Source organism: Melitaea cinxia, chromosome 1 (genome assembly GCF_905220565.1).
Source record: "Melitaea cinxia chromosome 1, ilMelCinx1.1, whole genome shotgun sequence".
Classification (NCBI taxonomy): domain Eukaryota; kingdom Metazoa; phylum Arthropoda; class Insecta; order Lepidoptera; family Nymphalidae; genus Melitaea; species Melitaea cinxia.
Genome location: NC_059394.1, coordinates 13,969,984 through 13,983,802, shown reverse-complemented (window position 1 = coordinate 13,983,802; position 13,819 = coordinate 13,969,984). Strand labels below are relative to the sequence as shown.

At 32.8% G+C, this 13,819-nt stretch overlaps 1 protein-coding gene across 1 annotated transcript; it reads left to right on the top strand.

The window, feature by feature from the left end:
* Nucleotides 1–4,258: 4,258 nt before the first annotated feature.
* LOC123669959 (U3 small nucleolar ribonucleoprotein protein IMP4) lies at nucleotides 4,259–9,465 on the top strand. The gene is made up of 6 exons (XM_045603471.1): nucleotides 4,259–4,540; nucleotides 5,314–5,476; nucleotides 7,108–7,240; nucleotides 7,547–7,685; nucleotides 8,372–8,493; nucleotides 9,163–9,465. The coding sequence occupies exons 1-6, from the start codon at nucleotides 4,354–4,356 to the stop codon at nucleotides 9,346–9,348; spliced, it is 930 nt and encodes a 309-aa protein (XP_045459427.1). The 5' UTR covers nucleotides 4,259–4,353; the 3' UTR covers nucleotides 9,349–9,465.
* The last annotated feature ends 4,354 nt before the right edge of the window (nucleotides 9,466–13,819 follow it).

Sequence of the window (13,819 nt, the reverse complement as noted above, 5' to 3'; positions counted from 1 at the left end):
TGTTAAATTATTAGTTAATTGTTATTTATTATACACAATCAATCCAAAATACTCTTTGTTTTGTGTAATATTATGCAATTTAATGTGAATATTCATTGAAATTTAATAAATATACATTATATTTAAAACTTGACATGTAATATGAAATTTTTGTTATAAAATTATATGAAAATAATGTTAAATGAAAGTTATTATAGTTATTTATTTATAATAGGTATATTTGTATATTTGTTTTTAAAAGTTATTTTACCGCAAACTTACAATACTGAAAATGTTATATATGTACATTGATGTAGACTAAAAGACATTGACCAATCAAAGTACATCACAAAATAAATTATTGAAAAATAACTAAATCACATTATTTCTACCTTATAAGTCATAGTAAAAAAATATAGATTTCAAGACTAGATCTCAGAATAAATATCTTTGATATATGTTATATATAAAATTCTCGTGTCACAATGTTAGTTATAATATTCCTCCTCCGAAAAGGCTAGACCGATTTTTATAAAATTTTGTTTGCATATCGGGTAAGTCTGAGAATCAGCCAACATCTATTTTTCATACCCCTAAGTTATAGGGGGGATGGGGGTTAATAGTATATATGGCAAAACAACGTTTGCGCTTTGTTTTGGATTGCTGACATCTGGAGGTACTCAGTAATTTTAAAAACTTCCTAAGATCCTCAGCTTTGATTATAATACAAGGAAAGTGGTACTTAATAAGTCTATTTTAGCTGTAAACTGCATTTAAATGTAAAGGGGTGTAAAATGTCCTAAATTAATTATTTAAGAGTACCTATTTTTCATTTCTAAGGTGAATTAGGTTGGTTATGTGTAATATAATTAATTACCATTCATAATAAATAAAACAAAATAGCTATGATTGATTTTTATTCATGGCAAATTTTCAAAGTGTCTTCTGCTTCAATACAAAATCCAACCTTTTAAAAAATTCTGTTTCAGTCTCCCTAAAAGTACTAGTATGTTGTCAGAATTTTTATTGCCTTAGTTTTTCATGCAGCTCTGCTTCGGTGTTTATTTCGCGTGCGTAAACCATCTCTTTATAATATCCCCAGAGAAAAAAGTCGATGGGATTAAGATCTGGTAAACGTGCAGGTCAAGGAATCGCGGATTCTGAGGAATTTTTGATCCAGGTGCTCTCTTGTGTAGTGAAAAAGAACCCCATCATTTTGAAAAATTATTCTCCGTCTAGTTTGTAAGTCTACATCCTCCAACAAATCGTCTAAATTGTTTTATAAAAACTTTAATATTGCGCTCCATTTAATCTATTGGGCAATTCGAAAGGTCGTGTGTCCTGTTTACAATTCCCAACCACAAATTTACACTACATTGTATATGAAAATTTGATGATCTTGCCATGCGTGGGTTCTCAATATCCCAATTATGGTAATTGTGGATATTAAAGACTCCAGTCCTTTCGAATCGCGATTCGTCTGCCCACAGAATTTTTTTGAAAAAATTAGGATCCCGCTCAGTTCTTTCCAACATTGTTCGGCAGAAAGCCAGTCGCCTTGGATAATCCGCAGGTAGTAATTGTTGTACCCGTTGAATGTGAAACACATGGTATCCCTCTGAAAAAAACACCATATTGTAATGCTAGGCATCATTTAGATACATTATTTTTTCGTATCACGAAATAGTACGTATTGCTCGTCACAATAATAAAATTAATCCATCGCTCACCGCTAACAAACCGGTATGCAAAAAATGCTACAACAAAGTTTGGCTAAGATCTAGACTAGGAAAAACCGAATTATGGGGTTTTTGGGTGTGGAGGGCGGAGGGTGTAGGGGAATCTATACAAGGTAACACTGTCACACCTCAAAACCCCATGGTAATGGAGATATCCATGGTTAAAGTTTTGAGGTTAGAAGAAGAATTTAAAGCTATTATAATACCTTTGAGCTCGTACTGTTTGCATTGTGTGACAAATCGACACTTTTAACCCTTAACCGGAATCGCTAAATTGTTCTACATTACTGGAATCTTGGGTCCAAATGGACCCTTTAATTATAATCAACGCTATTATTTAATACAGAAGAAATTATCACTTAGATGGGTTATAAATACATTAAAACAATTGTTATGTAATATATAAATGAACTTTTATTCGTTTACATCATGAAATTATATATTTTTTTTCACTTTTAATCTTAGGTTCTACATTTGGTCATTTTTATCTGGTCTTCTTCTTTGGCCATATCAAAAAATAATAAAAACAAAAAAGCTTTAAAATTTTACAATAGTTTAGAGTTCTACGTATCTTCAAGTTTACAAAAATATAAATTCTTTGTGAGATCAACTGAAAATAAAAAAAATGACAACCTATTCTAAAACCGTAAAATTGTTATCAGTCTTTTACTTATTCTATGTAAGGCACTTGCTATACAAAATTTTTTTGTACGTGAAGCTTACATATAAATTTGCAGCATCTACCACACTTTTGCGATTGTTTATTTTCAATCTTTGGACCACATAATCTTCATCTTCCTCTCTTTCGTGACCCACTTTGAGTGGAAGTTTCTTGTTGTGATCTTCAGATCCACTGAAAATGAAGAATAGGCTGCTCTTCTTTCTTGTTGTTCGTTGTTGTTTATCACGAGCTGGACCAACGATCCCAGGTAGGTCAGTAATAATGTTGTGACTTCTGATTCTGGAGCTACTAGGCGATGTCTTAGACCACTTAAACCTATTTTTGCCTCTATAGTAAGTTTTAGATGACAGTGCATTACCTTCTCCTTTACTTTCATCTTCGACATTATCGTCAGATGAATAGTCACTTGATTGAAAAGTGGCTTCACGTTCCGAATTTTCATTGTCACTTATGTTTTCTTCGTCACAAGGTTCGAAATCACTCAAAGGTTCTGGTTCTGTATCATTTTCATCCAACAATAGCTCCTGGATATCGTTTTCGCTAAGACTACGCGCCATTATTTCAGAATTGTGTCAAAATAATTTAAAATATATATATACACATTTGAAGAAAAAAAAACGTACCTGGAATCGTGGGTCCGATTGGACCCAACGACGGCTCGTACTTACACTTCCAGTAAATTCAAAGCGCCACGCATCCGGCACCCGTCGCAACAAGCGACGTAATGACATTACGTTGGCGCGCTGAGTGTTGATGTTCGCATTTTGAAATTAAACGATTTTTTTGTCGTTGTCGGGTCAAAATGGACCCACGATTCCGGTTAAGGGTTAAACAAAATAACGCGTCAGACATAATATTCTAATAAAATTAGTAACATTGCGTGCTAGAATATAGGTTTAGAAATTAGAAAAATACCCAAAACCGAATCCCTAAAATCTGGATCTACTCTGGGTACTCCTTCGTGAGAACTGCGTCCAGGAACTCGTCCGGCCATGCTCGTGTATATATAGACTCCAATCCATCTAATCCAATTTCTAGACACTTGCTGCATTCCACCGTCCGTTCCACCTAAGGCCCACAACACCATCGATCACGAGTCACGGTCACGACCTCTAAAATTACCGTTCTACTAACATAAAAAATGCCACCGGCGTTGTAGGCGAATTTTATAAGTGGAACGCACAAAGAGTATAATAATAAAATAGGAACGCATATTTGGGATTTTGGGCGCTGTCAGGTGTCAGCTGTATGCTCGCAATATGGCGGCACGGTGATCTGAAAACATAGAGCAACACGTGTTGTAACATTCACTTTTGTTATTTTTGAAATTCCCGCCACCTTTTTTGCCACCTAATGTGGGCGATGTAGTCGCGAACAGTGACGTCATCCATGACGTTGACCGATTGCTCGCGACCACGACCATGACGCACAGTGGGCTGAAATTCACGTTTCATAGACATTCAGATTTATTTTTTCAAGAGACGCTTTTTTTGCTTGAATAAGATTGAGAATAACTGCTATATGCCTTATATAATGAACTTTCAGGTTTATAATCGTAAACAGCGCACTTAGAATTAAAAAAAAAAGTTGTATGGAGTCGACATAATAAATGATGATATCTCCATAATCGCACAATTGCACCTAATATCCTCTTAGGCTATTAAAATATAAATTATTTTTGAATCTGAATGAAAATTTTAAATCTGAATGTCTATGAAACGTGAATTTTAGCCCACTGTGCGACCACGGGCCTTAGATGGAATTTGGAAGTTGGAACGATAGAATGGGTGTTGCGGTCGTTGCGGAGTGTAGTTAGTGGAGCGCGGCCATCATTGACGTAAACTGTCAATACAAGAACACGTGCGGCGGGATCAAGATTGTCACTCATTTAAGCAGGCTATTCCATGTTGTTGTAAATTATAGAAACTTACATATTTATTTAAAGAAAACAACATGTTACGACGGCAAGCGCGTTTGCGCCGAGAATACTTATTTAGGAAATCCGCGGAGGACAAACAAAAAAGTATTCAAGCGAAAAAAGATCAGTTAAAGAAGAGCTTGGAAGAAAACATTCCCATTCATGGTGATTTGCGTAAGGAAGCACTCGCTTTACAGAAGCGAATAGAATATGAGGATAAAGGTAAGTTATATATTTATTTTGCAATTGATTTCTTTGATAGTCTTAGTGATTTTTTTATTAGAGTATTACTTGTGTATAATTGTCGAATGTCTGATTTTAATACAACTAGTTTGTTATAGTTATTCGATTGCAGTGAACCTTGCTAATCTATACACAATCGGGATCTAATTTATACGCACAAAACAGCAGACACAACAGACAAAAAGAAAAGACAATAATTCTAACAATCGTTGTTTTGGGATGCTATTTGCATTGATAAAGGTCCCAATAATGTTTTTTTCTCATATATCTTCCATGTACAGACAATGATCCATTACATCTAATATATAAAATTCTCGTGTCGCGGTGTTTGTAGTTAAGCTCCTCCGAAACGGTTTGACCGATTCTCGTGAAATTTTGTGTACATATGGGGTACGTCTGAGAATCGAACAACATCTGTTTTTCATCCCCCTAAATGTTAAGGGTAGTCCACCCCTAATTTTTTTTTAATTTTTAGATAAATTAATAATTTTTTATTTTATTATGATTTGGTGTTGATTTTAGATTTTCACCCTTTTACCACAAATCCCTATTTTTAAATAGCGTTTAGTGGCTAGACAACGTTTGCCGAGTCAGCTAGCTTTTATTATTTGTATTGGTAGCCAAATTATTCAAGTTCTAATTAAAAAAATACTGAAAATAAATTATTATTACATTTAATGAATTGAGCAAGTTATGTAGATATTGTTTAATTTGTAAAAAAAATCTGTAATAGTAAAATGAATCAATAACAGGTCCAGAAAGAGCAGCAATTATTGGTGGTTTCAGCGGTGGAACAAACACACTTAATTCACAAGATGATGAATACAGGTTTGCAGGAGTCGAAGACCCTAAAATAATGATCACCACATCCAGAGAACCCAGCGCCAGATTGAAAATGTTTGTTAAGGAACTTAGGTAAGGAATAACTTGCTTAAACAGAATAAATATGAGAATCTAGGAGTATAGACAATTTCTAACTCTAGCCGGCTACTTTTTCATATATAGGAGTAGATTTTTCCCACTATCCTTTCTTTAATTAAGCTATCCCACATTAAATGGGCTTACTAATTGAAACAAGTAGACCGGTGATAATAATAAACTATGTATATGTATATTGACACCCCCGGGGAATAAAGTAAAGTGCTGTTACCACTGTTTACGTGCTATTACCAATGTTTTTGTATTTTCGGCATGTAGATGTCGTAATACATTTTCTGATTTTTAAGATTTTTTTTTAAATCCATGAAACTATAACAATTTACAAAATCAAAATCAAAAATAGCTTTATTCAAATAGGCTCCAAGAGCACTTTCGAATCGTCATTTTACAAATTAAAACTTTAGAAATTAATTATTATTTTTGTAAAAGTGAAGCTACCACCGATTCGGAATGTAGATTCTGCAGAGAAGAATCGGCAAGAAACTCCGCAGTTACTCTTTTGAAAATAATATATAAACTGTGTTTTAGAACAAAATTAGAAACATGTTGTATGAAATACAGCGTCACTAAGTCCACACATCTTTATCAACTATGTAATCCTGCACTGAGTAATAAGCTTTATCTATTAATTTTTTTTAAATAAAAACTTTAAATTTATGTTGAGACAATTCCAAAATCGTTTGTGGTATTTTATTATACATGCGAATACCATGACCCAGAAAGGAAACGTTTACTTTGCGCAGTCGAAAACTTGGAGTTACAATTTTGTTATTCCGTCTCATGTTTACAATGCGATTATTACTATTTATTTCAAAACAATGAATATTTTGGTGGATATACATAATATTGATATAAATATACTGCGACGCGATCGTTAATATGTCCACCTTACATTTTTATTCTCCGTAAATCGGACCAATCTGACCCATAATAATATCGTAGTCATATAATATGGAACGAACATGTCTCAATAAACTGGTAAGCCGCTATACCATTTATTTCACGTAAAAAAATGGATAACTAATTTCCGTAACACACATTACCGCAAAGTGTTCGTTATGTGTTGGTCGGTAAACGTACATTACTGCTTTATTATTAGCTTAATTTTCGATACGTTATTATTTCACGTAAACATGATTTACAAATTTAATTACGAATTTCAAGTGATGTATTCGTGTTATACTATTTTTTTTTAGTATCGTAAATTTTTTTATTAGTATTTTTTTTAAGTATCGTAAAAAGTTTTCATTACATTACAACTTCACGGGAATAAAATGGTTATGTGCCGTTACTAGTATACACTTCATATATCTTAGTATTACACATTTTTGGCAATGAGTTTAAAATAACACGTGGTATTTAATTTATTTTTATAGCTACATATAACGTAAAAAATGCTGAAAATAATGATGTATAATACAATATTATAGCCCGTTTAGACACGCGATAAAACAGAAAAACTGTTGATTGCTCGTCCTGTAAAATTTACTTTTTTCTATTACAACTTTATCCCCGGTGGCGTCGATATACTCTAATTTTATGTTATAAAGCAGAAAAAATGAAAAAGTAAGTACTTTTGTTGAACATTTTGTTGTATTTTTTTTTAGATTAATATTCCCTAACAGTCAGCGGATGAACCGAGGTGGCTATGAGATGTCACAATTGATACATGCTTGTCGAGCCAATGACGTTACAGATTTTATTGTTGTGCACGAGCACAGGGGCGTACCAGATAGTTTGGTGAGTCTTACTTTACTCTTATTTATCCACTACCTGTGCGCTATTTCACCCCGTTAATTTGAGTAAAAACCGGCCAAGTGCGAGTCGGACTCGCGCACGAAGTATGCCATACTATTGACTAGATAAAATATTGCAAGTTAAATGTTATATGTACATATAACACTTTAACTTGGGGAGAGAATTTAATCCACGATTCTTGGAATAGAATTCTAAATTAGAATTTAACATTTACACGCCTTTTTTAAATTGTCTGTTATTACTTTCATCAGTTATGAGTTGTCAATATTATTATTTTTTTATTTTCAGGTAATCTGCCACCTACCATATGGTCCAACAGCATCATTCACCCTCTCTGGAGTAGTGATGCGACACGACATACCCGACATCGGGCCCATGAGCGAACAGTATCCACATCTCATATTCCATAATTTTAAGACTGATCTCGGTAATTAATTAATAATAGCATTATTATAAACTAAGTATATTTCCCAATCGTTCTGGTGTAGTGGTGTAGTCGCATAAACAATGCCCGTTTTAATTTCATTCCTCATCACTTCAAGCGTATCGCAGTCCACTGCTGTGTTGCCCATAGTCACAACGCTGGGCGGGCGGGTTGGTGACCGCAGGGCTGGCTTTGTCGTACCGAAGACGCTGCTGCCTGTCTTCGGCCTGTGTATTTCACAGCCAACAGTTGGATGATTATTCCGCCATCGGTCTGCTTTATAAGTCCCAAAGTGGTAGTGGAACTGTGTTGTAACGTCTACCTTGAAATAGAAAAAAAATAAAAATAAAAATTGCATGTATTTAGAATAAAAAAGGACATGGGTTTATAAGTCCGTGGATGTATATGAATTGTAAAAAAAAAAAAGTGGAACTGTGTTATCCCTTAATCGCCTTTTACGACACCCTCGGAAAGTGAGGGGGTGGCTATATTCTTTACTGCCGTAGCCACACAACTTCATTCATCATTTCATTTCTCTCAAGGAAAATATTAATGTATTTGTATAATTGTTTTATTTCTGATTATTCTTTTTTAACTTAGGTATTTTAACATTTGTAGAATCAAAAGCAAGTAAAACTGATTATATCAATGACAATTATCAATTATTGATATTATTTTTGTATTTCCAGGTTTGAGAACAATGAGTATATTAAAGTACTTGTTCCCGGTACCGAAAGCTGATTCAAAGAGAGTCATCACATTTGCCAACAATGATGACTACATCTGTTTTAGGCAACATACATATAGAAAGGTATATTAAAGAAATCATCTCCATAAGGAGCTACAAAATTAGTAGATTGCTAATGTCTAAGAGGTTATTAAGGGCCGGTCGTTCATTGCAATGGCAATACTTTAACTATTCTTTAATACTTACTAAAGTTAAAATAGCGATCAAAAAACGAAACTTCGGTTTAACCATTAGTTAGTATCTTAACTATATTCAATTTGACAAAAAGTTAACTCTACTTTTACTATGGATCAAAAAACCGGCCCTTAGACAGGAAGCTTGAATTTTTTACAGAACATGTACTTTCTATCGCATGAACAAAATATATATATATATATTTTTTTTTTTTTGAATAAAAATATCTATAATGAATAAAATAATATTTACTCAAATTAGATTTTTTTTTATTTTTCTGAGTTGTTTCACTTATGTTATGGTTAATACTATTTGTCGGATGACGGTATCCAAGATATATTTTATTATTTTTATTTATTTAATAATAAATTTAGAAACATCAGAGATTTATATGGTGTACTAAATTTACAATATGTGCTGCATAAACTTGATCCACAACCTGAAACTGGCCCTTACGCATACTATCCATGTTGTTTAAACCAAGTACTCGTAAATATTAATTTACTAGTGTAACGAAATAATTTTCTTCAACAATATATATATGTATTTTTATTTCAGGCAGGTAAAGAGATTGAATTAACAGAAATCGGTCCGAGATTCCAAATGAAATTGTACGAAATAAAACTCGGAACATTGGAGGCTTTGGACGCCGCCGACACCGAGTGGGCTCTGAGGCCTTACATGAACACTGCTGCAAAAAGACGGTTCCTGAGCAACGAGGATGGCTGGCAGGACGAAGAATAATTTTTAATTTGTATGTAAATTTGGAAATATATTTTGATCTATTAATAACTGGCTTTCATCTGTGGTTTTGCCAACAATAAACTATGAGAAACATTTCTTGTATCTCTGTAATGTTAATGACTGGCTATTATTCAATGAAGATCTGCTCCTATTGGTATTCGCTCATATTGTGATGTTATATAGCCTTCCTGGATAAATATGTTATCCACCAGTATAAGAATTTTCCGATCGGAATATTTCTTTTGAGACAAGTGCATACACCCAAACATATTTCAGCTGTACAATATTAGTATAGATTTAAAAGGATTAAAATAACATAACACCATATATTCGAAATGTTACGTTTAAGTTTTTGCTGTTGATACTAACAGAACATACTCTTTGTCAAAAAAAAAAAGTTTTTAAACTTTTCTTGTTTCTCATCAAGACTTCTATGGTATGGTCTTCTTCTATGGTACTTACGATAGTAATTTTGAAACTTGCTATATTGGCGATGTTGGAAACGCCATTGTAACGGGTATCTCAAAAATGCTTAAGATTAATGCATTATCTTGTTAAGTTTTACATGAATACAGATAATGTTTTTCCCATTCATCATTTCGGGATCGCTAACATACTTTATTAATTAATATATATTTTTTTTTCTTTTACAGGTGTTCAACTAAAAAATAGCCGAACATAGAAAAGTTCTATGGCAACTCATAAACGAAATGGTATTTTAGAATTTTTTCATCAGGCAACACTAAAAACATGATAATATGAGAGACGCGTTTATCGAGGACGTCTTAATAAAACTATGTTGGCAATAGTGGCAACGTTGTAATAGAATACAAGGAAATGATATATGATATGGAAAGAAATTATAGGCCACATTGCAGCCACAAGTTGAGACTTGGTATAAATTGCGGCATTTAGAGTATAAACATTGCGTGACGTTTTAGGTTTAAGTCATGTTTTTATTGGGGTAAAAAATAAACCTTGGAAGTGATCATTAAATTTAAACTCTTTAAACAAAAAATTTCAAGATGCTTCTCTTGTATTGAAGACTAGAACCAATTTGATTCCGACCAAACCAAGTCCAATATAATGTATTTGAAAAGATTTTCTTCAAATGTTGTCATATGTGGAATTGTTTAAATGTGGGGTTGACTATAATTTTGTAAATTATCTCCTAACATATTGTATTTAATTAACAATAAAATGTTAAAAAAGGTTAAATAATTTCGTGGCCTGTAAGTTATGTTACAAAATGACTGGAACAATATTACTTATGTTATATATCTTTTTGTATAAATTATTAAATATTATTATTTTAATTTTTTTTTTCTTCTATATGTCAAATTAGAAGCCCCGTTAACATTTTTAAAAACGGCAGAACCGTTGTCCTTAGTTAGGCCTACGGTTCTGCTAGTACCATCAATAACGCTAATTTAAAGGCGAAAGCAAATGGAAAATAAAGATTAAATTATAACACGGATTTAATTACAATTTACTATAAAGAATAATAGATCTTGTTGGTATGTTACAATTTATTTTTAAACTACCGTCACAAGAAAAAAAACAAAATAAAGTAATATGAAAAACTAAATCGGCGATTGCTTAAATTTCATTTTTAACAAGAACTTCAAATATTATCTCAAAATCACACAGAAAATGGACAGAGTTTCCGCTACTCAACAATCGCTATCGTTCGCTAGCTAATACGAAAAGGAATCTGGCAATCTGCCCTCTTTACCGATCCAAAGACGCTTACGTCAACTCGATTTCCCGCCAATGCATATTGCATCAAGACATTGTCGTAGGTACTACCATAGGGTCACATTCATATTGGTCGAGGAAGTACACACATTAGGATCGTTACAATATTAAATTAAATTATTAAACAAATAAATCAAAGTAGAAATGCATTGAATTGACTTCTAAAATTACAATAATAATTTAACGTTAATCATTCAGCAATTTAAACAGCGAAAGCATTACATAAAATAAATAGGAACTCAGTGTTGCCAGCCCGAATTTTAGAAAATTAGTCATAGAGCAACACGGAGGGGAGTAGCCATTGCGTTTGTTACCGATACAAAACTGTCTGTCATTTTTTGCGGGGGGAAATTACACACATGCACACTTTATCTAATTCCCACACAAAAATAATCGTCTGTCACAAATCGTGTGTCAAACACACATACTAAATTAAAATCACACTTACATTTTTCACACACACATAGATACATTCTGTGTCATTACAGTATATTGACACGCCGCAACTACACTGAAAAGTTGCTACAGCCGTGGTTGTAACAACTGTCGATATGCATTATCGATAAATTCAACTACTCGGTTAGGGAAATAAGGTTTTTAAAGTGATACAAAGGTAAGATATTATTATAAAAATAGACTTAATTTATTATATACTACAAATCAAACATCTTCATGTAAAATAAACGATTATAAAGAGTAAAGATTTGATTGTTTGTTTGTTAGCATTGAATAGGCTTCGAAACTACTGGACTGATTCAAAAAATTATTTCATCGTTGAGAAGCTACACTATCCTTGAGCGACATAGGTTATTTATATTTTCAAAAATATTAGGGATCCTTACTAAAACTCCAATAATGTAACCCAAGAGAAAAAAAATAACCTAAAAAATTCCTTACATTGCGTGCGCTGCAAAAACTAATGATAATAGAAATATATAATGTAGTAAGACTTTATAGAACACATCATTATCTACAATAATTGTATTTGCTCGCAAACGAAATAAAAAACCGACTTCAATTACATCGACAAGTAATACAATATACGTAATATATACGCGTTATCAAAGGTTACTCAAAAAGCTGTTATGAGATCTCGATGAAATTTAAACGCGACCACATGATAAACATCAACTTTCTATTAAATTAAAAATCATCAAAATCGGTCCACCCAGTCAAAAGTTCTGAAGTAACATACATAAAAAAATACAGTCGAATTGAGAACCTCCTCTCTTTTTGGAAGTCGGTTACAAACTGTCGCGACAGCATATGTCTAACTATTATAATTATGTCACAATACGTTTGGTGCAACGTTGTTGTGCTAAACAATGCCAGTCTATAATAAACGATTTAAAGTTAACCCACATTTTGAAGAGTTGATGATGTGCACGGTGATGTCAACAAATCAAGCGGAGCGTAGCACTAATGGCATCATAAGATGATAGCCTGTCATCTGCTAGATTGAATGATTTGTCGATGACTCTGAAAGGATGGATTTAACATTGTTAATTTTCAAGTTGATAAATCTAAACTTCATTTTACTACTATGACTAAGGTGAACCATATTTTGATTACCTTGTACATGAGACAAAAAAAACTTACCGATTCCGATAATATTTGTAATTTTTAGGTTTAAAAAAGGTTTAAAAGAAGTATACAAGTAATAATGTGATTAAAAAATACTTACGAATGAAAGGTAACGCCATGTCTTAGTAAATTTGACATGGCAGATCTCTTTTTGCAGCAAAAAACAGAACAATTTGGTATTTTTTGAAGGACGTTGATTCAATCGCGTAACTAGATTTAGCCTAGTGATCAGTGCGGCTGCAACTAGTTTTATTGCACGCATATGGCCATTTGGTCTTATGCCTTGACAGATTGGAACGCCTGTAAATGGCTACTCCCCTCCGTGTTGCTCTTTGCACTGTAGTAACTAAACAGGTACCAACTTACTTCAAGAAGTTACAAAACAGATAATCAATTCACTACGATGTTATTCATTAATAAAAAACATTTAAACATTAAATCTTAACCTAATAAATTACAAACATAACTTTATAATTTTAATCGAAGATTGACTATTTAAGTCCGATTAGCGTCCGCGGCGACATTAATTTAATAATCAAACAGTTTGAAATCATTAATTAATTAAAATAATTATTTCCAACCACGTGTTTTTCTTAGATACGCGGTTTCCCGTCGACATATATATAAGGTAAATAAGCCCATATTCCATAAACCAGAGGCGGCTCGTCCTAAAGAGCGCTGGTGCAGTGCACTCCCAAGAAAATTACTTAGGTAATCTTATATCTACATTTATTTATATTACATCTACTATCCTTAAATTACATTATTTCTATTCTACTATGCATATACAATAGTCTTGTAATACGATTGGCATTAAGTTGTAACGATTGGAACGCTAGTAATTGTGTTCCTATGAAACAAAGTTTAGTACGATTCCTAGCACTGTGAAATAATAGATCTCATATGAGAAATTAGGCTAATCTAGAGCACCGTTCACGCGCGATGTTGCTATAAGCAGGGATACTAGCGTTCCTTGTTTGTTATAACCATAGTTCTAACATACCAGAGTATTTTAGGTTTTATAATTTTTACATCTAAAAAGTCAGAGAACAGCTAGATTTTACAATCTTTAGTGTAACTTTTACTTCAATCTAAATTGTTATTCTTATTATTAAGTAGCGTATATTTT

Bases quoted from the DNA above. Each gene is read 5' to 3' on its own strand.
- LOC123669959 (XM_045603471.1), top strand. From the start codon at position 4,354: ATGTTACGACGGCAAGCGCGTTTGCGCCGAGAATACTTATTTAGGAAA. The intron at 7,241-7,546 runs GTGAGTCTTACT...TTTTATTTTCAG, and splicing joins GGGGCGTACCAGATAGTTTG to GTAATCTGCCACCTACCATA. The intron at 8,494-9,162 runs GTATATTAAAGA...TTTTTATTTCAG, and splicing joins GGCAACATACATATAGAAAG to GCAGGTAAAGAGATTGAATT.